The following is a 27,002-nucleotide window of genomic DNA, read 5'->3' on the forward strand; positions in this document are numbered from 1 at the left end:
TTCTGGAAAAGCATCTGCTTGTCTCAGGGCTGATTATTGGGAGAGATGACAGCAAAAAGGAGAAAAATGTACAGATCTCTTAAATTTCTGTGCAGCTGAAATTATGGAGAAGAAGTTCTGAGAATACAGAACTTTATCAGTATGATTTACAGTAAAGGAACTAATATTACTTGTCATGTACTCCTGGTCTACTGGGGATTTTATTTAAAGGAAACAAAGTCTTAAATCTGTGTATGTAATTCCATATCCTGAGAGAAACAAACCCTAAATACCTACTAAGCAAGAGGATGGAAAATCCCAAGGTTTTACCTTCAAACCTGCCTGTTTTGAGCTGCCCCTGTGTTCTCCCTCCAGCTTTGAGAGCATGCAGAGACTGTGTGACAAGTACAACCGAGCCATCGACAGCATCCACCAGTTGGTAAGTATTGAACTGGGGCCCTGCCATCATTTTTGTGTGCCAGGTTTGAATTCAGGTGGTGAAGAGCAGCAGAAAGGGGTGACTGACTCTGTGCTGCGTTATACCTGCTGCTCCTGTAGCATCAGCAATACCCAGCACTTCCATGTTTTGGGGGGGGCTTGAGCTTGGTAATAAACTTATTTTCTTGATCACACCTGGGCAGTCAAGGAGTTAGTATTGGAGGGATATTCTTACAGAAAGAAAGGAAATCAAACACCACTTTTTGTTCTCAAATTCAGAGCTGTTGCTCTTCCTTCTGCACTTCTGGCACTGTTATTTTAGCACTTGGAAACAGCAGAGAAGGAAAGGTTTGTCTGCGTTTAACCCAGGAATTTCTCATATAGATTAACTTTTGCACAGGGAAATCTGTGACTTATGGGTACTTAAATAATCCATATGAACTCTCCTGTGTGTTGTGGAAGTGATCCATGGCTTAGGAATTTCCTTGCCACAGTTCAGCTGCTCTGGCCTGTGGGATCACTGGCTAAAGCAGAATGTAATCTCTTTTCAGGCCAATTTAATGAGCTTTTTGGTTCTCTTACCCCCCATAAAAGGTGGAACTGGAGGAGGCAGAACATGAACAGTGAATAATGTTACTATTCTGCTGAATTTCAAAGCATAGGTGGATTTTTTTTCTCTGCTGCGCTTATGGAATTATTTGAAGTGTGCAGTTATGGCAACATGCCTTTTTTGCTGGGATTTTCTTAATTTTTTGGGCCTTAAAAACTTGTGCTTTTTTTGGATTCAGGCACCTTCGTGTGTATGTTGGTTAATAGCTAAATATTAGCAGCTCTTCAGCATTTGCCATTGCTGTCTGAACTGACAAACCTGATGGGTTTAATTTTTTCCTTCCCATCTGAATCTCACAGGAAATGTTTAGGAGGGGTCCTGGAATTGCCCGTTTTTGGTTTGTTTTTATCAAAGGGAGAGGTAGACATTTTTAAAACTTTAAGAACTTTTCTGCTTAGGATAGGGGTTTTTTTCTGAGGAAGAAAGGAAGCTTGATTTCCATCTCTTTCCTGCCACTCCCTGTTTGAGTGCATCTGATCCCTCCCATGGGACAGCTCCTGAAGCAAAATTAACCTGTTCTTGTGGTGACAGCCAGCATCAGTTCAGTGGGGATAGTAAAGAAAAAAGGAGTGAACAAACCTTTACACCCACCCCAACTCTATTCAGCGTTGAGCTTTACATTGCCTGCTGGTTTTTGCATCTCTTTAAATTCCCCTTTATCGCCTGTGAAATTCTCTGTTGGCTGAGGTGTGACAAAGTGCAGGGCAGCTGCTGGTGTGCAGCTTCTGCAGTGTCACAGAAGGGTTTGGGTTGGGAGGGACCTTAAAGCTCATCCCATTCCACCCCTGCCAATGGGCAGGGACACCTCCCACTGTCCCAGGCTGCTCCAAGCCCCAGTGTCCAGCCTGGCCTTGGGCACTGCCAGGGATCCAGGGGCAGCCCCAGCTGCTCTGGGCACCCTGTGCCAGGGCCTGCCCACCCTCCCAGGGAACAATTCCTTCCCCAGATCCCATCCAGCCCTGCCCTCTGGCACTGGGAAGCCATTCCCTGGGTCCTGGCCCTCCATGCCTTGTCCCCAGTCCCTCTGCAGCTCTCCTGGAGCCCCTTTAGGCCCTGCAAGGGGCTCGGAGCTCTCCCTGGAGCCTTCTCCTCTCCAGGTGAGCACCCTCAGCTCTCCCAGCCTGGCTCCAGTTCCGGTCACTGTTTTTATCTTTAAGGAGCACCTGCAGCCCAAGCTGGGGGAGAGGGGCTGGGAGGGGAGTGTCCCTCGTTTCTCAGCTGGGTTTGGTGCTGTTTCCGTGTCTCCATGGTGGGTTCACCCCTGTCCCCGCTGTCCCCCTGCAGTGGAAGGGGACGACGCAGCCCATGAAGCTGAACACACGTCCCTCCAACGGGCTCCTGAGGCACATCCTGCAGCAGGTCTACAACCACTCGGTCACAGACCCTGAGAAACTCAACAACTACGAGCCCTTCTCCCCTGAGGTCTACGGAGAAACTTCCTTTGACTTGGTGGCCCAAATGATCGATGAGATTAAAATGACAGAGGATGATTTGTTCGTTGACTTGGGCAGTGGTAAGTGACCAAATAACTCCTTTTTTCTCTTTTTCTTTGCTGTTTATACTTTAAAAATCCCCATATTTGGGAAGCAAACCAGGACTAGGGATTGTCTTGCCGGATAAGCATCTTTTCTAGATAATCCCCAAAGATGCTCCTGCTTTTCATGCCGTGATTAAATGGACCAAACAAACAGCCCAGACCTCTTTTCTGGTGGCAGTGAAATATCAGCCTGCAGTGCAATAAACCCTTGTTACAAAGCCCTTGGTTTCTGTTGGTATTGCTGGATACACTTGTGAAGGGGAAGCAATGTTAAAAATGATGTTTGACCCATAAAGTTGCATTCCAAAGGATTCATCTGTTTTCACTGGATTTGCTTTATGCCCTTTGTATCTGAACATGGGAGTTCTTGACCCTTCCCACGTGAAACACTTGGTGTGGAATCCGAAAATGAAGGTTGTTTTGCCTCTGACTTGTCAGTGTGTCAAAAAAGCTTTAATAGTTCGCTTGAACAGTTGTGAAACCCCACAAAATCTAACCCACAGCTGCAACAAAGTCAAGTTTTAAAAGGAAATAGATGTGTCTAGTTGGTGAGGAAACCAGGTATGACTCAAGCACATGTGCAAGAGAGATACTGAGTAAGGAGATGTTCTTTTTCTTGGTATAATCTGGTTCAGAACAGGAAAGGAGTAATAAAAATTTCCCCTCTTGCTTGATGTGTTCTGATGTTTTAGCACATTTAAACCCAAACAAGTATGCGTGGGTTCAGTTGTTGGTGTGATACAGGACTTCTGGGCAAAAATATATTTTAAAAAACTCTATATTTTAAATATAAAACAGTTATAAATAAATATTTAATATTTATAGATGTTACGCATAATAAATCAGTAGATTGTAGGAGAATTAAATATTGCATTAAATAATATTAAGTAATTATTATATTAAAATAGCATATAAAATATATTTAGAATATATTTTAAATTCAAATACAGTAGGATTACTATCCCCCCAAACCTTAAAACATCTCCAGTCAGGCTCTTCAGTGATTTTCTTACTCCTCTTCCTCTCTCAGTGGGACTGTCTGAAATTTCCTGTCAGGGACTGATATTCAGATGAGACCTTTAGAAAGACATCAGAGCTGAGAAACTCTTTTCCATCTGGAGGAAAAAAAAATCTCCATAGATTCTCACAATTGTTTGTCCAAGAAGGTTAAAGAAGATCTTATCTGGGGCCCTGGAGTGCTGCTGGTTGGGTCACAGGCCCATGGCAGATACTTGAATCTGCTACCCCCAGAAATAAATCAGGTGTTTCTTGCTCTAATCTTGGGGCTGAGCAGCACCAGGGAAGTGGTAATGGCTTTGGGAATGCCCAGTGCCTGCAGTGTGCTTTCCAGCTGGGAATGTCAGACACCTGGCAGCTGAAACTGCCCTCAGCCCAGTCCCACAGTTCAGCTGCTTTTTTTGCGTGCACTTTGCTCTAAGAGCTTCTCTCCCTTTGCAGTGGTTTCCCTGGAAGCCCTCTCAGCTCTGGGGTTTTTGTTCCCTGCAGGTGTGGGGCAGGTGGTGCTTCAAGTGGCTGCAGCCACAAACTGCAAACATCACTACGGAGTGGAGAAAGCTGATATTCCAGCCAAATACGCCGAGGTGAGTGAGCCTGGGGTGAGCCTGGGGTGTGCAGGGTGTTGGTGCAGTAACTCAGCGGTGCAGGAAAAGCAGAACTTCAGCCCCGCTGGGTTTTTGCTTCTCAGATCAGCCAGTCCTGGAGCAGTGAAATGTCAGCCTGCAATGCAAGGATGTGCTTGAGGAAAGAGCTGTGTCCAGTCTGGAGTGCTCAGAAGGAGCACTGGCATCTTTCTAGAGTGATTTCAGGCCTTGAAAGTTCTTTTAACAATAATGACAGGGCCTGTTCAAAAGGGAGTGCAGTACAAGCTTCACCCAAATACCTGCAGTCATTCTGTGTCTGCAATGCTCTAATGCAGCTCCCAGAGGCCACAGCAGGCAGCAAATCCAGGAATAAATTCACCAAACTATTACTTCTTAAATATTTTAAAGGCCATGTGTCTGCCTGTGGTGGTGATGCCCCTTTTTCAGTTATTAAACCACCAGAGGCTCCTCTGAGGCCTGTGCTGGGTGTCTGGTGTGTGACTGCTTAGGAGGCACCTTAGTGAAGAAAACCATAAAATGGCCTGAAGCTGAAGGAGGTGAGATTTAGATCAGAGATTAGGAAGGAATTCTTGGCTGTGAGGGTGGCACAGGGTGCCCAGAGCAGCTGTGGCTGCCCCTGGATCCCTGGAAGTGTCCAAGGCCAGGTTGGACAGGTCTTGGAGCAGCCTGGGACAGTGGAAGGTATCTCATGGCAGAGGGTGGAACTAAATGATATTTAAGGTCCCTTCCAACCCAAACCATTCAATGATTGTGTGATAATGTTTAGTCAGGCTGCTTTAGTCAGGTTTCTTTACACTTCTAATCCTGTGCCAATGGGACACACACAGATGATGAGTTCAAGGCAAACCTGGGAGGCCACAAGCACCCAGGGAAGGTCAGTTATGTCTTACCACAAGAAGTTTGCCTGAACAGGAACTGATCCCTCTGAATTGTCAAAACACACTGATTCAGCCTGGTCAGGCTGGAAAATTATCCCTCATGGAGGGAGGGAATAAATAAAAGTCCTTGATCCTGCTTTTCAGTGATGTGGGCAAAAATGCATAAACACAGTGGTGAGGAGGATCAGACAAGGACCTAAAAATCCACTTTGTTTCCCCTGCCAGGACTCAGTGGAAGTTTTTACCAGGAGGGCTCTGCAGTCTCTCTGTGTGAACATCCTGGTTTCACTTTGGAGCTTTTACAAGGCCAGGAATCCCCTCTGTGTTTATCATTAAAGATCAGCATTATAAGGAAAAGTGACATTCTCGCTTTCATTATTCCCCCTTCCTGTCACTGTGCAAACACAAGGCTTTAGTGAAAACAGCAAACAAAAGAATGACCCACAAATTGAATACTAGGAGTAGTCACTGCTGGGCTACCTTCAGTTTCACAAGTCTTCCATGAGATTACTGGGTGAACAAAATATTCTGCATTATGTCCCTGGTTAAATCCTGTCAGATTTACCAGCCAAGGAGCTGCTGCAGTGTCAGTGTGTGTGCAGCTGCCTCGTGCCTTTGTTAGGGTTTTCCTCCAAATATTTGTGGAAGAAGTTGGATTGAGTTTCCAGTTAAGATTGGCTGTGGCACCACATCCCTGGGTACCATGATAATAGTTCCCAGATAATTGATGGATAATAGATTTTGAAAAGCTTCACCTGAAGAGGAAGAATGTTATGGATTTGCTTTAGTGTAATTGCCTTAATAAATTAAAATGTAAGTTCATGCACGAAACTGCTGGGGATTTTTGAGTTACCCTGCTCAGCTTTGGAGTGCTTTTGAGCATAAAGAGGTTTAAAACACGCCCATCAACACACAGAGTTTTGCTGAGCTGCTGATGGAGGTTTCTACCATCTCTGGATTGTCAGTGGGATCAGAATTGCTGCTGGGCTTCTCTCACAGAATCACAGAATAGTTGGTGTTGGAAGGGACCTCTGGAGATCATCCAGTACAAGGCAGGGTCACCTGGAGCAGGAATGTGTCCAGGTGGGTTTGGAATGTCCCCAGAGAGGGAGACTCACCTCCAAATTTGGGCCAAATCCTAAAGATCAGGTGGGACCAGGCTGCTGGAAATGTGGTGATGGGGATGTGTGAGGAGGCACTGAGCTGTCTGGATATTGGATTTTGTTCCTTTCTCCCCTCTTTGGACTACAGAAAACAGCAGCAGGTCTCCCTCCTCTGCACCCTGGTGTATTTGGGTGCAGTTTGAAGCATTCCCAGTTGCTGTGGGAAGCAGGATTCTCTCTCTGTTTGCTGCTGGGATACTTTGCCTGCTGCTTTCTGCCTCCTCAGTGACCCCAGCAGACCTGGCTTTGTCCTGGTTGTCCCTTTGCTCCCTGGGCTTAGGCTGGGCTGCTCCTTCCTCCTCCCTCTGGGAGGATGCACCACGACTTAAGGCTGGGCCATTTTTAGTGCTGGGCAGTGTAAGGGCTTTTCTTAGAACATGGAACTTCCATGGAAAGGGGGGTGAAGATGCCTCAGCCCTAAGGAAGTGGGGGTTTGGTTTTTTTAAGGAAACTGAACAGCAGGAGCTCTGTGTCTGCCTGGCCTTGGAATGTTAATGGCAAAAAGCCTCCAACCAGACAGGATTCTTGGGGGTCAGTGAGTGTTTCAGAGCTGTGTCTCCATTGCTTTGATGGAACTGGAAATATGAGCTGTCCTAATAGCTGGTTTTGGTTTTCCTCCCTCTTGCAGACGATGGACAGAGAGTTCAGAAAATGGATGAAATGGTATGGGAAGAAACATGCAGAATACACAGTGAGTGACACTCAGCTGCAGATCGGGATCCACACTCAGTGCAGAGTTTGTGAAGTCCCCTCCAGCCCTTCCTCAGCCACCAGCAGCTGAGCCACGGCTGATTCCTGGCTCTGATCTTGCTCCTGGGGATGGTGTTTCCAATATATCCTCCCAGACCCCTCTCTCTGCCTGACATGGGGCATGGTGTTATTGGGAGCACTTCCAGGTCTTTCCAGAAACTCCTGGAAGATTTATTCTTCTAAAGTGTTGTTCTGACTGGGGCTGCCATGAGTCTTCTGTTTGTGTTAAATCCCCTTTTCCTTTGTCCCTCCCTCTCGCCATGGATTGGGGTTTTTGCCAGGTGTGGCAGCTCCTCCTTGGGGTTCTGACCTCTCCTGCTGGAAATAAAAGCTGAAGCTTTGGTTCTGCAGGCAGGGGAAGGTGTGGCCACCTGGGAGTGGTTCTGGAGGGGATGGGGTGGCAGGGGTGGAGGTTCTGGATGGATGGAGATTGGAGCAGGATGCTCCAGGAGCAGTTAACAGCTGGATGGCTCTCAGGGGAGGGTGGTGGGTGGTTAGTTCTGATTTGGAAAGGTTTGGAATTGGATGCTCTGAGGGTTGAGCTGGAGCAGGGGGGGTAAATGACCCAGGGGTCACCGTGGGGGATCTTCCTGCCTGTGGCAAGGGTTGTGTTGGGATTTCTTTATCTTCCTCCTGATGTTTCTTTATCTTTGAGGATGTTTTGCACTCCAGGGATGGTGTGAGGCCTGTGCAAATCCATGCACTGTCCAGTGTCATTCCTTCCCTTTTCCCTTTCTTCCCCTTAGTAATTGTCATTAAGAAAATCTGCTCCCTGGTTAATCACTTTCCAGCCAGGAAATGGATGTACAATAGGAACCCACTGGGAGTTTTGAAAACACATCTATTTATGCTTCTGCCACTTTCCTATGGTCAGGGAAGAGGCTGGGTGGATCAGGGATATTCCCTAATATCCCAGGGAAGCTGGGCCACTGCTCAGAGGTTGCAGCTGGACACGCATCCTGCATCCAGCTGTGAGCAAGGGTTGGGGAACTGTTCCTTCCCTTCTGTGCAGAGCCCTCCTTGCCATGTTCCTGGGATGGAGTGATCCACGTGGCTTCAGCATCCCAGCAGTGTGGGATCCATGGCAAGTTGGAGCTGCCCAGCCTTTATTTCCCAATTTTTTGTCTGCTGGGATCCTTGGCACTCTCAGTTTGTAGTGAAGCTGTTCCAGCTCTCCCTTTGGGAAGCAGGCTGGGAAGGTGATGGTCCCACCTGGAATTCCTGTTCTGGATAGTGGGATTCCCATCCAGGGGATGCTGGGCCTGCTGGGGGGCTGGTCTGCAGCAGGATTGATATCAGGCTGCTAATTCCTTCCTGCTGTGGGAGCACTGGGAATGCTTTACTTTTCCTGAAGTGGCCATATGGCATTTTTCCATTGTGTCAACCAGCTGGCATGACATGAAGGGAATTGTTCCTGAGGATACTCTGCTTCTGAGCTGGGTAATTGAAGGAATAGGAGAGGAACTTGGACTAAAATATTGGAAGCATATTGCTTGCCTTAGGCAGCATTTCCATATTGAGCATTCCAAGTGACAGAGTCTGGTGCTATATTGAAACAAAGCTACTTATTTTTGCCAGGTTCTTTGGCTTTTATAACTGTTTTCTGCAGTGTTTAGAGTAAAATTTCCCTGAATATGCAATCTGGGGGTTTTTTTGGGAAGAGTGAAACACTTGCAGCACTTCTTGTCTGAAGGAAAGTTGGTTTCCTGTCACCTTGGAGTGATGCTTGAGCACAGATTTTGGGCTTTTACTGTAGGCATGCAGGGCAGATTTTATTTGATTTTTATTCATCAAACAGACTTTTGCCAGGCAGTTTATTTTCTTTAGGAGCTCCTTAGCAGCACCTGCTATAGGTGACTGTTAAACACAGGGCAAACTTGCTCACAGTGCAGCTGGAGGACACAGGAAGACGTGGAATGGAAAGCCCGGCATCTTTGTGTTTCTGGAAAACGGCTTTGTCCCTGCAAAATGCTTCGTGAGGTCCCAAAATTCCAAATGTTGGAGACAAAATAAGCACAAATTGAAATAATCTGTCATCAGCAGAGCTCAACTCGTGAATTCCACTCCAGTGTTACAGGCAGTCATAAGAAAAATCAATGTTTTGAGAAGAATCAAGTGCTGGAGGAGGGGAGGGAGCTTGGCAGAAGTTCAGTGGGAAGAATCTCAGATCCCACCTGCAGCTTTGGCTGAACTTTGTGGAGGGTGGTTCTGTCTTGTTGTAAAAGTGAAAACTGTGGTGCATAAGGCAGCAGTAAATCCTGGAGCTGGGCCTGCAGGGGCGTGCTGGGTTTTTAGATTAATTTAACAGCCAGGATCCCAGGACAGTTAGAGATTTCCAGTTCAAATGGATTTTGGGTTCTCCATGGAAAGTGATTTGCTGAGAAGTTGACTTCAGCAGAGGGTTCCATGCTTGTTTGGGTTTGTGCATCTCAACAATTCCTTCTTCCTTGGGAAATTATTACCTCTGTGGCTTTTCACCATCTTCAGCCTTCCCACCTGGTGCAATCTTTCTGAGAAATATTTTCTGTCCTTTCTGCCTTTTGCAGCAGTCCAAGAGACTCAGAAGCTCATGATGTTTGTAACTTGCCCCAAATCCTCCCAACAGGATTTTTTCAGATTACCATTAAAAGAAAAGTTGCTAGGAATGTAAACAAACAAAAAACCCATGATCACCCCCCAAACTCTCCAAACAATAAACTTGTGTTTGAAAAGCCTTGGAGAGAAGGGCAGTCACTGTTGCCTCACCAAATTGTTCTGCAGCCTTCAAATTCACCTCCTGGTTTTCCCCACTGGATTGTTCTTGTTACTGCTGGAAGTTCTGAGCTTGGACATGAATGCTGTAGAGCAAGGCCCAGTGACAGCATTTAAATAAATCCCGATTGTTCAGGTGTATTTCCACCCTATTTTGTCCACAATTATATAAAAAAAATCCCTCTTGAGCAATGGTTCCACACAAAATTGCAGCCTCAGTTGTTCTGTAGTCACTTGGTGATAAAAGAGCATTAAACTTCCCCAGTTGCAGGTGGCAAAGTGTCCTGGGGGGTGTTGGATGTCCAAGGCTCTGCAGAGCCACAGCTGGATCATCCCTGCAGCTGGAGAGGGGGGAGATCCGTGTGGGGCATGGGAGGAGTGGGAGGAATTTGCTCCTCATGCACTGGCTTGGGAGGCTCCTGATCTCCAGCTGTTGTTGGTCACTGAGTCTCATAATCCTGTTAAATGAATATTTACACCCTCTGCCCTGCTTGGGAATGTGCAGTTCCTGCTCATTTAGGGGAAAATCAGATTCTTTGCTGCTCTTCTCTCCTGCATCCCAAGGGAAGGATCCTCCTCTAGAGCTTTTCATCATCATCATCATCATCTGCTTCAGCTTTTTGGACTAGAATGTCCCACTTCCAACACATCTCCCTTTGTTCCAACTCCTTTTATCTTCTCCTTTCTCTTCCCATGGAACTGAGAAGTTTCCAACATTACCCCACTCTTTTCAAGTAAACCCGTCTGAAGGAAGCAGGAGAGTTCTGGAAGGTCATTAGACCTGGCTAATTAGAGAGCCTTTCTTGGGGAATTCCTGCATATGTGCAGCCATCAAATTAAAACCCGGCATGGCAATTAAGAGGCAGATGGGTTTTCATGGTTTCCGACTGTAAATATCCTCAAGTGGCCTCCAAATCGGAGCCATCTCAGGTATCTGGGCCAGGAGGCTGAGGTTGCTCAGTAGCATAAAGCGCTTCTCTTCCTGGGCTCCCCTTGAAGAAAGTTTTTGGTGTTTTTTGGTTTTTGTTGAGTTCTCAGTGCCTGTGACCTGTTGTTCCCTTTCCCTGAGAGAAGAAAACACGAAGCAGGCTTGTTCATGGTGTGCTGGAGCACGCAGCAAGATGTGGAATGGAAACCCCGGCATCTTTGTCTTTCTGGAAACTTTGTCCCTGCAAAATTCTTCCTGAGGTCCCAAAATTCCAAATGTTGGAGACAGAATAAGCACAAATTGAAGGATCTCTGGCTGAGCTCAGAGCAGTTGGGAGTTGGTGCAGTCCCATGTTGGACTCTGCTGAGAACCAGGATTAGTTTTGTGTTTATTTACTCAGGGTTGTTATAACAGAATTCCTGCCCTGCTCCATAAATCTCGTGTTAGGAGGTGGCAACGATGATCAAACCAAGAGCAGGAAGCAGGTCAGCATTCCTGAAGGTGGGATTTGGGCTGGATGGACACCTCTGTCTGCTCCCAAGAAACCCCAGGAGCTTCTGGTGGCTGGAGCTGGTTCGGCCCTGGGGGTTGGGGATGAGTTTGGGGCATAAATCAGTGCAAGCCTGGCTCTGTGGCCTGCAGGTCTCTTCCCTAAGTCTGGCCTGCCTGTCTGCCTGCTTTTCCTGTTCTGAGCAGAAGCAGGGGGTTGTGTGGGAGTTCCAGTGCCCAGGACCTGGTTTGTGATGGTGGCTGACATCACCTGTACCTCAAAACTTCCTTGCCGCCAGGAGCTGCACTCAGGGAAGGATGAGCCAGCTGTTTGTTCCTGATCGTTTTGACTGCCCCATTTCAGCGGGAAATTTGCTGCTTTGGTATTTGAAAAGCCCTCCAAACGTCCCCTGTGGCTTTGAAATGATGCCACATTTTGGAGGTTTGGATTCGTGCCTCCGGTTATTTTTGAAAAGAACAAGGACCTAAAAATAGCCCTGTGTACTTTTCCAGGCAGAAATGCCGGCTTTTCGGGAGCCAAGTGTTTGCACGGAGGCGGCTGGAATGAGGCATCTGCCTGTGAATTTATGGCTCTGTGCAGCGTTACCAGAGAGCCTCCCTGGCCAGCACTGGGGTGAGAACCCAGCCCTCCTCCTCAGCACAGGACCCTGACCTTCCCAGCTTCCTGCTCTGCTCCATGATGAACTCACAGCCTCTGTGCACCTCTGGCTGCCTCCCCCCAGGCTGGGACCTGCTGCTTTCCATCCAGTTGCAGGAAGAGTTACAGGAATCAGATGCTGCTGAGAGTATTCCTGCAGTGTCTGTTTGAAAAACCTGAATAAAAACCTGTTATGGCTTCTAAATTTAGAAGCAGTGCAGGCAGCAGCTCTGGAGGCGATTTGGCTGAGCTAATTATCCTGTTAGATAAAGCATCTCCTGCATTGTCTAATCAGATGAAAATATCTGTGTTACAGATGGTCCCTTCCATTCATTATTCACTAAGGAGATTAAGTTTCTGAGAGAGAGGAGGAGCAGGATGAGGGAGGGGACAGTGGAGGAAGAGATTGAGTGTGGCCCTGTGGCTGTCACCGTGTGGATGTGTCCCCTTCTCCCTGAGTGTCCAGCATGGACCACGTTCTGCTGGTTCAGCTGCTGCTGCTGCCCTGGGGCAGGGATCAATCAGCTGGACTTTCCTTTCCAGTTCTTGTTTCACTCTCAAAATTACTGCAAACCACCAAGCCGAGTGGGATTTTGGGGGGATTTTTTTGGATTCTCTGTGTCAGTTGATGAGTAAGGAGCTCCTTTCCTTCTTTTAGGGCATCATTTATTGATCCCTGCCCCAGCACAGTGGGTAAGGAGTGGTTACAGGGGTCAGGCAGCTCAGTCCGTGTTAGAGGGGGGCATCCAGGAATCACTGCCTTTCTTCCAGAGGGGAAAAAACAACCCATTTTCTTCCAGCCACAGTTGCTCATCTGATTATTTCTGTACTCCAGTGTTTTTCCTGGTGAGGTTTTTCCCTTGACTCTTGGCAAAGCATGAGCTGGGGAAGCAGTGCCACACAAAAATAGATGTGTTTAAGCTGGGCTGTGGTTCATTTGAATTGTTAAATGGCTCTGGCTTGCAAAGTGTTCATCCACCATGGGTGATATCAGGTTAAAACCTGGAGATTTTGGTTATAAGTGCTCTTCTAACCACACAGACAGGGCAAACACACAGTGAAACTGGACCCAAGTAAAGCCTAACAGCCACTTAGGTTGGATTTCAAGACCTCTCTATGAAGTTTAGCGTTTCAAAATCGTTTCATGTTACGCTGGTTCTTTGTTCTCTTGCAGACTGTGGCATTAGGGTTGTGCTTCCTGGTTTTCCCAATGTTTTTCTTGCCCTGTTAGTGTATGAAAACCCTGAGGAGACGTTGGGAGCCGGTGGTGTGGAGGATGCCATAGAGAAGCTGACTTGCAAAAATTGTTATAAAATAAACACAGTTGCCTGTCATGTGGTTTTCTTGGACTTCGCCTTGGTTACTCAACCATGGAGCTGTTCACTACAAAAATAGATAAGACTGAGACAAAATTATCTCTTCAAATCAATCTAGAGGTGGTGTCCACAAATAGACATCCAGAAAAAATCTTTCCTTATATATGAGATGAGAAAAACTCTTCTTGGAACTTTTTTGATCTTGAGTCTCTGGTTCAGATTCTGGCAGTACCCAGCAAGATGTCCTTAGGTTGGATCTTTGAGTTCAGCTTCCAGCTTATCCTTTGTTTTTATTGCAGCAGGGATGTCAAAGGTGGGAGATCACAGGTAGTAATTCTGGTTTAAATCTGATTTCAGCCCAGCTGGTGGAACAGGTATTTCTCAGTAACCTGAGCTAATCTTACCTGCTCTGTTCAGTTTCTAGTACTTAAGGCTCTTGACCAAGTTCTTGATCTCTTGCCCGAGAACCCTGAATGTCCCCTTTGCTCAGCCCTCTGGTGTAGCAGCAGGACATTTTTGGTGGTTTTCCCCTTCCTTTCCTCCTGGAAGCAGCCCCATTCCTGTTGGCACCTGTGGCTTTGTCCTTCCCCGTGGCTCAGGCAGGTTTGTCACCCCCTCAGTGTCCCTGAGCCGCACCAGGCCCTGGAGCTCCCTTTGGCTGTTCCCAGGCTGAGCCAGCCCTGAGGTATGGAAGTTGTTCCAGTGCCTGCACTGCAGTGCTGGCACTCTGGAGTTGTCACTCAATGAGAATTAGTGCTGCCACGTGAAATCCTCACTCCTTCCCATACAGAGAAACCGGTGCAGACAAAGGATCCTGAGCAGTCGCTGCCGTTGCTTTGATGTTCCCGAGGTTCTGGCACAAACCATCATCTTCAAAGGGTGTCATCAGCATTAATTATAGAGTTGCACCTTATTTTTTCTCTCCTCCTCTTATCTTCCTCCCCCAACCTTCCTGCTGCCTGACTTGTGGCACAGCAGAAGAGTGTGGCCTGTGGACTTCTCTCGTTTCAAAACACGACTGAGAAAACATTCCTCTGTGCAAGAGCTCTGTGTTCACCTGGCGCTTGATGTGGTGTCATTGGAAAGGTGCTCCTCAAGCCACTGAAGTCAGAACTGTATTTATTTTCAAATAAGACCTTTCTGTTACTTCATTTCCAACTCGAAAGTGTTAGAAGTGCTCAAGGTTTATATTTAGCACCACAAAAATCAGATGCTTGTTTGTGCAGTGCAGCAAGAGCCTGGATTGGGAGCCAGGGCTCCCAGCAGGAGCTTTTCCCAATCCATGCTCAGCCCTCTCTGCTGAGGGGAGATCACCAGTCTTGGGGGGCTTCAGGAGGCATCTGCTGATCAGCTTTGGGATGAATGCCAGCACTTCTGGCTTCTCCATGGAGCAGCCAGAGACCCTTCCCTGTTCTTCCCAGGCAGGAGAGCGGCCAAGGGTGGGAGCAGGGAGGGAGAAACCTCTGGGATCTGACGAATGAGCAGGGTCAGCTCTCCCTGCTCCACCTCTGGGTTTCCAAAAGGCTTCATTTGTCCCTGGTTGCTGTGGGGTCAGGGAGCTGGTCCAGCCTGTTTGTCCCTCTCTGAAGGGAGCAGGAGGGAACCCTGTTAACTCCTCTGTGTTTCTGTGTTCTTTGTCTTGTTTTAAGCTGGAAAGAGGTGACTTCCTCTCAGAAGAATGGAGGGAGAGGATTGCAAACACAAGGTACAGTACAGCAATTGAATGCTGCTTTCTGAGCTGGATATTTGGGAGTTTGTATAATGGAAATTGGGAGGCTGGCCAGCTTTTTATATAGAATTTCCATAGCAAATACCCCAAGTCTATCTGCCAACTCTTACACTGGCCTCTTCAGATCCTGTCTTCTGACTAGAAGAATGGCTTTGAGTGCATGTCCCATGATATTCCATACAAGGGTGTATCCAAGATAAATTCTGGTTATAAGAGGAGCACAAACCTCCCATTTGTTTTGCATATCCCTATAGTTCATGTCAGGGATTCTGGCAAAACTCTCCTTATCTTGGCTGTTGGGGCACACAGGCTCACTTTCCCTCTAATAAAAAGGAAGAGACCCAAGTGAGTTTGTTTCAACTTAAATTGGAAGTTCATTTAAACTAATTGTCTTGAAGATTTATTTATGTGAGGAACTGCACAGAGGGTTAGGCTCCTTTCTGAGGGAGCAGAAGGAGAGTAAGTTTGTTAAAAGCAATAAAAATCGTCTGTATTTTTAAAGCTTTACATTCTTTCAGCCTTATGGGTAGAAAAAACCCTCTTTATTTTTATATGACCTTCTGGGCCACCCTGTTATGTGGGGGAATGGAAGGCAGTTGTCAAAGAGGGCTCTGAAAGCCTTCAGAGTTGTGGCAATTTCTGGATTGCTCCCAAAGCTCTGGTTTTGAGAGCCTGGAGGAGGCGTCTGCCAGGCTGGTGACTCCTGCAGGATTCTGTCCCTCACTTTCTTCTGGAGGTGCCTTTTAATTTGTGGGCAGACTTGTCCCAGCCTTGCAGCACACTCGGGTTTGGCTTTGTTGCTTGTTATTCCAAGTGCACACTCCTCCGCTGCCCGGGCAACTTTCCTCAGAATTAATTTAAATTTTAGAGGAATTTTTGGCTTAAGGAGCTCTGACTGCACCCAGAAGTGCTGGGAGATGTTTGGTTTGTGTGGCATGGCACTCATTGTGTGTCTCAGTGCTGCTCCACCTCGCTCTGGTGCAGGATCAGGGAATTCTGGAATGGTTTGGGTTGGAAGGGACCTTAAATCTCATCCAGTGCCACCCCTGCCATGGGCAGGGACACCTCCCACTTTTGCTCCAAGGTTGCTCCAAGCCCTGTCCAGCCTGGCCTTGGACACTGCCAGGGATGAGGCTGGCACCAGGACATAGTTCCCGGTGTATTCCAGGGGATCCCTGTGCCTGTGGCTTGGCAAAACCTCCTGGAACGAGGGCTGAGCCCAAGGGGGGGATTCGGGGTTCCTGTGCCCTGCATGTGCACACAGAATTCTGTGCCAGAGTGAACACTATAAAAACACACATCTGCACGCTCTGGCTTTTCCCCTTCCTCTCCTGGATCTCCTGGATGTTTTCTAGTTCCATTAATATGTTTGGCTCTATTGCAAGGCCCTTTTTTTTATTGGCACATGGGAAGGAAGAGGAAGAAACCCCTGCTAGCTTTACTTGCCAGGCAGGGTTTCCCGAATTTCCAAGAGCAAGGCGTAGCAAGATAAACTTTCTTTTTCTCTTGGTGTATAAACATTTTTTTTTTGTTCGTGGGTTTTAATAGCTTTGGCTTCTGCTCTTAAACTCCATGTCCTTGTTGAACACGTTTCATGTGTGGAGGCACTGGGAAGGGAGTTTTCCAGCAAAGAAATCCGTTCTTCATGTGGGAACAATAGGCCAGGATGGCTTTTACACCTCACAGAATCCTGGAATAGCCTGAGGTGGAAGGGACCCTCAGGGACCATCAGTGCAGCCCCTGGCCCTGCACAGACACCCCAACAACCCCAGCCTGGGCATCCCTGAGAGCGCTGTCCAAACGCTCCTGCAGCTCTGGCAGCCTCGGGGCTGGGCCCATTCCCTGGGGAGCCTGGGCAGTGCCCAGCAGCCTCGGGGGGAAGAACCTTTCCCTGAGATCCATCCCAAACCTCCCCTGACAAGTTCATTCAGCAGGGAGCTCAACCACTTCCAAGAGCTGTTGAGGACTCTTGTTGCAGCCTGGTAGTAAATGGGCACCAGGGACAATGAGACCAGGCTGATGAGACCTTAAAACTAAAGGGGTGTTTCTTTTTAAATCTGTGATTAAATTCTTTTTTAATGTTCTGGTTCTTTCCCAAACCCTTTTATCATTTATGGGATTCTACCTCTGATTTTACCTCTGTGCAGATTTCCTTGTTTCCATATGATTTTTTTTTTTTTTTTCCCCCAGGAGCAACCCCCTCCCTCGATTGAATTTCCTAACCCAGAAAGAAAGATACAATTCCTCTTTTTGTGGGTAGGGCTGAAGTGCTGGGTTTAGGACAGGGAAAATGTGCTGTTACTGTCTTCTGGCATTACGGGGAATTTAGAGCTGGAAGAGAAACAGGGTGCCCAGAGCAGCTGGGGCTGCCCCTGGATCCCTGGCAGTGTCCAAGGCCAGGCTGGACACTGGGGCTTGGAGCAGCCTGGGGCAGTGGGAGGTGTCCCTGCCCATGGCAGGGGTGGGGCTGGGTGGGCTTTAAGGTCCCTTCCAACCCAAACCGTTGTGGGGTTCTGAAATGTATTTTGATATTTTGCTGTAATCTTTTAAGTCCCCCACCAAGAAGGAACAGGATAAAGTTTGTTGTGCTGAGTGTTGCTCTCCATGTGTTGGGTGGCAGGAGCTGTAGAGTTGGGGACCAGCAGGTTTGTCCATGGCTGGAGTGGCTGGGAAGGCTCCAAGTGGCTGTGACGTGGCTGGGGGGTCCCTGTGGGATGTTCCTGGCTCCCCAATCTTTAACTGGGTCATTGTTTTGCAGTGTTATTTTTGTGAATAACTTTGCCTTCGGGCCTGAGGTGGATCACCAGCTGAAGGAGCGCTTTGCGAACATGAAGGAAGGTAAATCCGGCTGGAAATGTTTTTCCCTTGGTTTCCTGATTCCTGTGGGAGCTGGGGTGGGAGGGGGCTCAGTTCCAGCTGGCAGAGCTGGGCTGGGAGGTTTGTTCTGTGCCTTGGGGCCAAGTGTCTGCACCACAGTTGGGATTTCCACTTCCCACCTTCATGGCTGCCCAGACCTGCCTGGCTCCTTGGAGCATCCCTTCTGCTGGGACGGCTCTGGAGCAGGGTTGGGGTGGGAGGAGCTGCTGGGCCATCTGTCCCTCTTTTGGGAGCCCACAAAACACTCAACAGCCAAGGCCAAACTTCCTGCTTCCCTGGCAGAGTCCAAGGCTAGGCTGGATGGGCTTGGAGCACCTTTGGATACTGGCAGGTGTCCCTGCCCATGGCAGGGATGAGCTTCAGGGTCCTTCCAGCCCAGCCCATTCCATGATTCTTGGCTGCAGAGGCACAGCTTTGGAAGGCCAGGCTGTAATTCCATACAGAACTCACTTCCTGGGTTCTCCTGTTCAGAGTTGTTCCATTCAGTGCTGGGTGTTAACTCCTGAGTATTGAAATGCTGGAGTCTCCATCCCTGCAAGTGCTCAAAAACCTGGAGATGTGGCACTTGGGGACAGGGTTTAGTGGTTACCATAGTGGTGGTGCTGGACTTAAAGATCTTGAAGGTCTTTTCCAACCTTAATGGTTCCACAATTCCATGCAAACAGGGACACTGTCACTGGATGCTCCTTGGGAAGCCTCACTGCACACCCCCTAACCCCACCACGGCCTTTCCATTGCCCTGGGTGTCTTTTCTTTGCTCTTAACCACTGGGATAACAATTTCACTTGATTGTGGCAGAAATGACAGAAATAACAATTTCTGACAAGAAAAATGTGTGGTGTGAACAAAGCAGCTGTGGCTTCCCATGGCACAGCTTTGTGCTGAAATAAATAATGTGACTTTTGGGCTCTGCTGCAAACCATCAAACTCCCAAACTTAAGCTGTTTTCTGTAATTTAACTGGTTTACTTTTTCGTTTTCCAAACTTGTTTAATGGTGGCTTGAGAGCAGTGGGAAGGTGGGGCTGGTTCAAGAACCCTTTTACAATGACAAAACCTAATTTCTCTTCCCAGAGTGTGCTCAGGCTCTGCCTTGAGCTGAATGACCCCAAATACCCATGAAATGCAGATTAGTGGCCTCTAAATAAAACAGCTTTGGGGGCTTGTGTATAAAAGATCCCAAGGAGGAAAGAGATAATTGAAATTTCTTTAGATTGCCACTGAGAATTAATGTATTTTTTTTCCCCAAATGTTTCAAATCTTTCATTTTAAAGTGATCCTTGAGGTGTCACCTGGCAGGAATCATAGATTGGCTTTCTTGGGGCTGCCAAAATGAGGATTAAGGGATTTATTTCTTTTTTTAGTGCTATACAAGGGGCAGGTTTATAGGGCTGCTCTTTAGGGCTCTGTACTGGGTTATATTTATTAAGTAGTTATTTCTAGAACAAATAATGGAGCTGACTGTGCTTTTTTTTATTTCTTTTCTCCTTTTTTCCAGGTGGGAGAATTGTGTCCTCAAAACCTTTTGCACCTCTAAATTTTAGAATTAACAGTCGAAACTTGAGTGGTATGATTGCCCTTTTTATTGTTATTACAGTTGTGGATATTCATTATCTGAACGTGTCTGGGGGGGGTGTTGTTGCTTTTTAGAGTTGTTTAAATAAGTAGAAAATGCTGTTGGATTATTGGGGCACACCAAGTGACAGGTACTTAAAATCAATCAAAAAAACCCCACCCGAGAGAGGAGCAAACAGACACTTTTTGGGGTTTGTACTGCTGTGTTTTGATGTTTGTCCCATCAATGTGTCCCTGCCTGGGCAACTTTGGAGCTGAAGAGAAATCAGGAGTTCAAGAGTGTGATTCATTTCTTCAGCCACAAAGAGCTGCAGTGACTCACAGGGGAGTTCCTTACACCCTAAATCCAGGCAGATAAACCCCACCAGTCAGGATTCCTGAGGCTTCCAGGTTATGGAGCCAGGCTGGGAGAGCTGGGGGTGTTCACCTGGAGAAGAAAAGGCTCTGGGGACAACTTAGAGCCCCTTGCAGGGCCTAAAGGGGCTCCAGGAGAGCTGCAGAGGGACTGGGGACAAGGCATGGAGGGACAGGAGCCAGGGAATGGCTTCCCAGTGCCAGAGGGCAGGGCTGGATGGGATCTTGGGCAGGAATTGTTCCCTGGGAGGGTGGGCAGGCCCTGGCACAGGGTGCCCAGAGCAGCTGGGGCTGCCCCTGGATCCCTGGCAGTGCCCAAGGCCAGGCTGGACATTGGGGCTTGGAGCAGCCTGGGACAGTGGGAGGTGTCCCTGCCCATGGCAGGGGGTGGCACTGGATGGGCTTTAAGGTCTTTCCCAACCCGAACCATTCCAGGATTCTGTGAAATGTTCAACTGTGAACATCTCCTGTGCTGTGCATTGAGCAAACAAACCTCTCTGAGATACACCCAGGCCCTGGGCCTGGTTTATTGCCAGCACAGGGTTGTGTCTTTCTCCTCCTCTGAACATGCAGGACTTGATGTTTGCCGGTGTTGTCCTGTGCAAGGACATGAGCTGCAGTTTAAGGAGCTTTTGGGATGTTCCATGTTTTGGTTATGCTTTTGACCTTTCTCAGACTTCCATTGTTGAAACTGGGATGTCTGTGCAGGGCCGGGACTGATGATCTTTGTGGGTCCCAGCTCAGGTTATTCCATGAAATTTCTCAAGCAAAAGAACAGTCCAAGCTGGGGTTTACTTGTATTTACTGTGTCCAGTGCTAAACTTTCCCTAAATCAACCCCGTCTCATTCCCTCCCTGTGCAAACATAGGGAGCAACTCACTGAGTTCCAAATCTCGAGCTGTGCTAATTTCAGCTTAAACTGCTTTTGAAGAACAGTAATTTTTGGACTGTCATGAAGTAAATTGTGGCATTGGGAGTTATTTTTACCAAACTGGAATTCTTGTGGTGTCCCACACATCAGGCAGCCGAACCTGCACTTTTCTTCCCTGTTTGAAATTCTCTTCATGGGCCTCTGGTGGTTTGGAACCTTATTGACCCTTGGGTGCTGGACTACCAATTCCTTGGAGACAGGGACTTGAAAATAAAAGGGAAAAAAAGGTGGAATGGTGCTTCTGGAACACCTCAAACTTCAGGAAAGCTGGAATCAGGCTGTCAGTTTGCTAATGAGGCAAAGAGAGTGTGAGTGAAGCTTGGGCCCTCTTGCAGAGCCCACCAGAGCTTGAGGAAATCCAAGAATGCACTTGGAGAAGTTTCAATGAGACCTGCCCACAAAAATACAGGGGTTTGGCCTCTCAAGCCTTTTCTTTCCTGGATTCTTCCCATTTCCTTCTCTCTCTGCTGCATTTGGGAGACTGAGGCCAACATGTACTGCTCCTTTCCCCTCAGAACAGCCCTGGCTACGAGTGCCAGCTGAGCCAGATCTTTATCCCATTCCAGCTCCCACCCCAGCACGGATTCATTGGGAATGTTTTCTAGAATGCTGAAGTTTCAGATCTCAGCTGTTGTTTAAAGATGAATGGAAATGCTGATGTTAAAATTATATTGAGATGATTAATTGGGGTTTGGATGGGTGAGAGGCTTAGCAAAAGGAGAGACAACAGCTTCCTCCAGTAGGAAACTTCCAGGGATTCAGACAAAAGGCCCTGAAAAAAAATTACCTTTGCATGCTACAAACAGGGAGAATTGTGGGAATAAATTTTAAGGCTTAATCCCATTCTGAACCATATTATGTTTGGGAAATACCAATATCAAACGAGCATGTGTGGGATGTGCTGGGCCTGGGCCTTGTTCCAGTGGCCTGTTCCAAGTGACACTTCCACGGAAATGCCATCCCCAGCCATGGCCAGTATCCTGCACGTGGTACAGGGGATGTCACTGCTCTGCTGCCTTTGTGCTGCCCCACAAGGTTTTTCATAAGACTTTTATTCATCAAGGCTTTTTTTGGTGCCTGAGCATGACTTGAGTCACGTCTCACCTGCCTATCAAATACTCTGATCTCGAGTATGAGCATTTAAATCATTTATACAAAACAATGGAAAAGATCAAGCTTTAAGAAGGAGGCACCAATTCCCTCAACACCACTTTTGTCCTTAGTGCTTCCATCTGTAAGAAAAAGTGGAAATGTGGAAAGAGTTGGGACAAATGAAAACAAGTATTAAAATGTGGTTAAAATAGTGGTTGAGGTCTCTGAATCCCAAACCTTGCTTTTGGCCTCTTCTGGGTCATTTGTGTTTAATTAGAAACGTGCCATAATTTCTCCTGCAGCCCTGCCACTCACTCAGTGGTTGTGGGGGTGTTTAAGGCACATCCCATTGCCATTAATTCTGGAGAACAAAATAAAATTAGACAAGAAAGCAAACCCAGAACATGTTTGTCCCCGGTCCAAATATGGGGCAGCTACAGTTGACAGGGGCTGGGCTGGTGACGTTCTGGGACTGTTTAATTCAGTCCTGTCACACATGTGTTGTTCCTTGGAAAAATGTGTTGTTCCTTGTTGTTCTCTTGGCCAAGGTTGAGGAATTCACTCTGGGCTGGCTGGCTGAAAGGTACATGTCCCACATGTTTGTTTCCTGTGGGGTGCACGTAGCAAGAGAGTAAGAAATTCCCTCTCAACTCCCAGCAGTGTTTTCCTGGAGGATCTGCAAACCAGATTTCTCAGTGTTGATGCCTGGCTGGTCTCAGCTGAGCTTTTCCCTCACCTGGCTCTCCTCCCACAGATATTGGCACTATCATGAGGGTTGTGGAGCTGTCACCACTGAAGGGCTCCGTGTCCTGGACGGGGAAACCAGTCTCCTACTACCTGCACACGATTGACAGAACCATAGTGAGTACCAGGGGTGCCATGGGGCCAGGAGCCTCTGCCCTGCTCCAGGGCAGCGTTTTCCAGCTCCACATCCTTCTGCTTTGCACTTGTCTTCACGTCCCTTTGTGTATTGACAGACCTGAGTGTGCAAACTGACTCTGGCTGCTCCAGGGCAGCGTTTTCCAGCTCCACATCCTCCTGCCTGGCACTTGTGTCCGTGTCCCTTTGTGTATTTACACACCTGAGTGTGCAAACCAACTCTGGCTGCTCCAGGGTTCCACACCCCCTGGGGATAAGGGCAGTGCTGACTTCCTGAAGGCGCAGAGATTCACTGATGAAATTCCTTCTGCAGCTCCTCAGAATTAGGGTCTCCTGCTGTAAATTCCTCACTGAGGAGACACTCAGTGGGGCTTTGATTCCTCTGTGGTGCACAGACCATTTCATTCAGTCATATTCAACCAGTACATCTCAATTTTAGTGAAATTCTCAGCTGCTGTAGAAGCAGCCCAAGCTCCACAACAATGGTGATGCATTCACTGGTGTTTTGAAATTAAGCAAAACAAAACAAAAACCAACCAAACAACAAATCCAAAAACTCCCAACCAACAACAATAAAAAACCCAAACAACACCTCACCCCTCGCACCAGAAAAACCCCAACCCCCCAAAAAAACCCCAACTCCTCCATAAAACCCAACAAACCCCATGGAAATGAAGCGTTTTGTGGACAAACAATTTATTGCAGCCCAAGTTTTTCAAAGTGTGACAGTAAGGCTGCTTTCCTTGCTCTGCTGTAGTCTAACAATGCTTTTGTTCCGGAATATGCCAGAGTGCAGATAAATGGTGGAGTACAAGGGTGCAGCAGCTCCAGTGAAAATAACTTCATTGAAAATCAGCCTCTGCTGAGGGGAGATATGTGACACAAAGCTTTAAAACAAGGCCAGGCAGTGGTGGGGATGATAAAACCTTGTAGAGGTTGGATTATGCCCTGTTACACAACAGGCTGGGTGGCTGAAAAGAATGAATGTAAGTGGCTTCTTGATGCAGCTTGTCAGAAGCAAAGCAGTCAGAATTTCTGCAGTTCTGCACTTATTTTAAGCTAATATTTTATTCTTCTGTGTTCATCTGTCATGGCTTTGAAGATGACTCTCTTCTCTTTCTATTTTCAGCTTGAAAACTATTTTTCTAGTCTCAAAAATCCAAAACTCAGGGTAAGTTTCAGTCATTTTCTGTAGTAAACTCCAAGTAAGGGAGCAGCCACTGTGAGGAATTTATTCACAGGTGGACAGAATTGATAGGAAATCAGATTTTCTTGGTAGGCAAAGAACACGGAGCTAATTGAAGGGAAGCCTCAGATGCCATCAAGCACTAATTCAATCATGTCCAAGGGATTTCTAATAGAGAATTAATGGGGCAGCCCCAAGGTGCTTTTACCTTGCACTGGAGGTCTATAATGAGCTATTTCTTCATTAAAGAACTGGAATTAAAGAAGGGAATGATGGTTTGAATCTGTCCCAGTGCTCAGCTCCTGAAATGAAGCTGAGCAATGCTCTGAAATGTTCCTTTTGGGATGTGCCATTGGAGGCACAGAGTGAGTTGTCATTTGCTGCAGTCTGGGCTGTTACACGTGGAATTAAAATGCCGGAGGATTTTTGGGACTGTGCAGGGCTGTGTTAACCTGAAATAATCAATGGATTCCCAGGAAGAGAATTAAGTGAGGCCACTTAATTTAAAACTTCAGGTAAATGTTCATCCTCAGGCTGAGTGGCTCTGTAGGAGCAGACTCATAGGGGCTCTGAAATGGAATTATTTCAGATTGCTCCACTCACATTTGGGATAAAAAAGACTTCTTGGAGAAAAAAAAAAAAAAAGCTCAGGGTACTTCTGACCTTCCCTGCTTTTCACAGTGAAACCTGCCACTGGTTTGGTGCTTAAATCAAAGGAGTGTTGGGATTGCCAGAATTCTTATGCAGGTTAAACCTCACCTGGAAGGTGCAGGAAAGGCTTTGGCTGAGTCCTGGAAATTTCCTGTCTGAAAGAGGTTTTTTTTTTTGCTAAGAGGAAAAAAGAGATTTTCTCTGAACAAGGAAATTTTCTGTCAGCCTGGGAGAAAATCAGCCTGAAAAGTTGCTGCTTTTAGTTTTTATTAATCACCTTGATAAACTTGGCTAAAGTTGAACTAGATGATGATTTATGGCTTTGCCATTTCCATCATGGAAGATTTTTAAAGTGGCACCACGAAATGCTGGGCTTGTGGGGAAGCTATTGAAATGTTTAATAATAATAATAATAATAATCCAAATGAAACCTGATACAGCAGTGTGGGGTTGGGAGGGGAGAATATGGGAAGAGGTTGGAATTTAATCTCCTCTGGAGGTGGGGAATGCAGTGGAAAAGGACTTGCTCTCACCTGAGTGAGGCCTTGAGGCAGGGGAAGGTTTCTCCCTTCTCTTGTGGAAAACTAAGCTGGGAAACAAAGTGATCTGTATTAAAAAGTGCCAAATGCACGAGCAAATGATGAAATCTCCCACCCCTTTTCCCCAGGAGGAACAAGAGGCAGCTAGACGTCGTCAACAAAGAGAAAACAAGAGTAACACAACGACTCCAACGAAGGTCCAAGAAAACAAGGTGAACATCCTGCATTTCTGTGCACTGACTGTGCTTCCTGTGTGGCTGTGCACGAGCTCGTGCTCTGAGTCAGGAAAAGCCTGTCTCTGTGGGAAGGCTGCTGGGTTTTACTCTGAGCACACAAACTGCTGTTGCTGTGCCCAAAAATATGATGGAGTGAGTGAATAAAAGCTGCACTTGGGAGTCGCACCACTAATTCTGGGAGAAAAAAACCCCAAGGTGCTGCAAGATGAATAGTTGGTTGTCCACCCTCGCTTGCATCCAGCAGGAGTTTGCAGAGCTGTCCCTGAGTCACAGCCCACTGAAGGGCTGAGTCTCTTCTGCAAAGACACATTTCCTTTCTTGGGTAATGCTGTGAGAAATGCAGTGCCTGTTCATGCCCAAAAATATAAAGTATTGATTGTACTCTGACTTTTGAGTGAAATTCAGTTGTATATAGTCAGGGAAGGATGAATAATCAGCTTTTCTTAGACAACAGGTACAGATTTAACAGAATCACAGAACAGTTTGGCTGGAAGGGACCTTAAAGCCCATCCAGTGCCACCCCTGCCATGGGCAGGGACACCTCCCACTGTCCCAGGCTGCTCCCAGCCCCAATGTCCAGCCTGGCCTTGGGCACTGCCAGGGATCCAGGGGCAGCCCCAGCTGCTCTGGGCACCCTGTGCCAGGGCCTGCCCACCCTCCCAGGGAACAATTCCTGCCCAATATCCCACTTAATTCTGCCTGAGGTTCCCCCTTTCAGCATTTTCTTTTCTGTAATGGGTAAGTCCAGAAGAGAATGAGCACAACTCCTTGGGAACAACTCTTACCCCAAACAAGCCTGCTCCCCTGGCAAGTTATTGAACTGCACTGCATCAGTCTCCTTTCAGAAAGCTAAACACAGTTATTAATGTTTGCTGAAAAGGAATGCTTCATGTGGAGGTAGAAATGACCAAAGTTTTTCAAAATCTCTCAGGATTCTGGTGCTGAAGAAGAAAAAGCTGCAGCAAATTCTGTTAAAAAGCCATCTCCCTCCAAGGCCCGGAAGAAAAAGCTGAGTAAGAAAGGCAGGAAAATGGCAGGGAGGAAACGAGGGCGCCCCAAGAAAATGAACACGGCGAGTACTGAACGCAAGACCAAGAAGAACCAAACTGCACTAGAACTTCTGCATGCTCAGACTGTCTCCCAGACATCTTCATCCTCTCCTCAGGGTGAGTGCAGGGGTGCTGGAAGAGCCTGGATCAGTCTCTGAAGCTCTGGACGTGCTCATTTTTGCTTTATTGCCAGGTTGAGTTTGGTTTTGTGGGATAACTCCCCTGTTGCCACCAGAGCAAAGCTGCCCTTGAGGTGGTGGTGATGGTGGTGATGATGGTGATTGATGTGTTAATGGTGGTGTGGGTGGGATTAATGTATTGATGGTGATTAATGTGTTAGTGGTGATGGCATTAATGTATTGATGGGGGTGGGATTAATGGTGATTGATGGTGATTAATGTATTGATGGTACTGGGTGGGGGATCTGTCTGTGGGTACTCAGCCAGGAGCTGGGGCTGAACTGTGGCTGCTGCCTTCTCTCTGCTGCTGCTCTTAGGATGGAGCACAGATATCCTTCCAAACAGTCTGGGGCCGTGTGTCTGGGGCAGTGTGTCTGTGTGTCTGTGTGTCCGTGTGCCTGGAACAGTGTGTCTGTGTGTCCGTGTGTCTGTGTGTCTGTGTGTCCGTGTGTCTGTGTGTCCGTGTGTCTGTGTGTCCGTGTGCCTGGAGCAGTGTGTCCCTGTGTCCGTGTGTCTGGGGCCGTGTGTCCGTGTGTCTGGAGCAGTGTGTCCGTGTGTCTGTGTGTCCGTGTGTCTGAGGCCGTGTGTCCGTGTGTCTGTGTGTCCGT

General features: G+C 47.4%; 1 protein-coding gene across 7 annotated transcripts in view; it reads left to right on the top strand.

The window, feature by feature from the left end:
- The window catches only part of DOT1L (DOT1 like histone lysine methyltransferase), a 75,886-nt gene that overhangs the window by 21,055 nt on the left and 27,829 nt on the right, over positions 1–27,002 (top strand). For all 7 annotated transcript variants that reach the window (XM_042023335.1, XM_042023341.1, XM_042023334.1 and 4 more), the window contains exons 4-14: positions 355–418; positions 2,312–2,540; positions 4,071–4,165; positions 6,856–6,918; positions 14,769–14,824; positions 17,607–17,686; positions 19,222–19,290; positions 22,430–22,536; positions 23,684–23,725; positions 25,059–25,142; positions 26,098–26,332. In XM_042023335.1, the coding sequence (XP_041879269.1) occupies positions 355–418; positions 2,312–2,540; positions 4,071–4,165; positions 6,856–6,918; positions 14,769–14,824; positions 17,607–17,686; positions 19,222–19,290; positions 22,430–22,536; positions 23,684–23,725; positions 25,059–25,142; positions 26,098–26,332 (1,124 nt within the window). The remainder of the gene's footprint in view (positions 1–354; positions 419–2,311; positions 2,541–4,070; positions 4,166–6,855; positions 6,919–14,768; positions 14,825–17,606; positions 17,687–19,221; positions 19,291–22,429; positions 22,537–23,683; positions 23,726–25,058; positions 25,143–26,097; positions 26,333–27,002) is intronic.

Source organism: Corvus kubaryi, unplaced genomic scaffold (genome assembly GCF_017639235.1).
Source record: "Corvus kubaryi isolate FWS band 111438036 unplaced genomic scaffold, C.kubaryi_AGA036_p1.0 37241, whole genome shotgun sequence".
Lineage (NCBI taxonomy): Eukaryota > Metazoa > Chordata > Aves > Passeriformes > Corvidae > Corvus > Corvus kubaryi.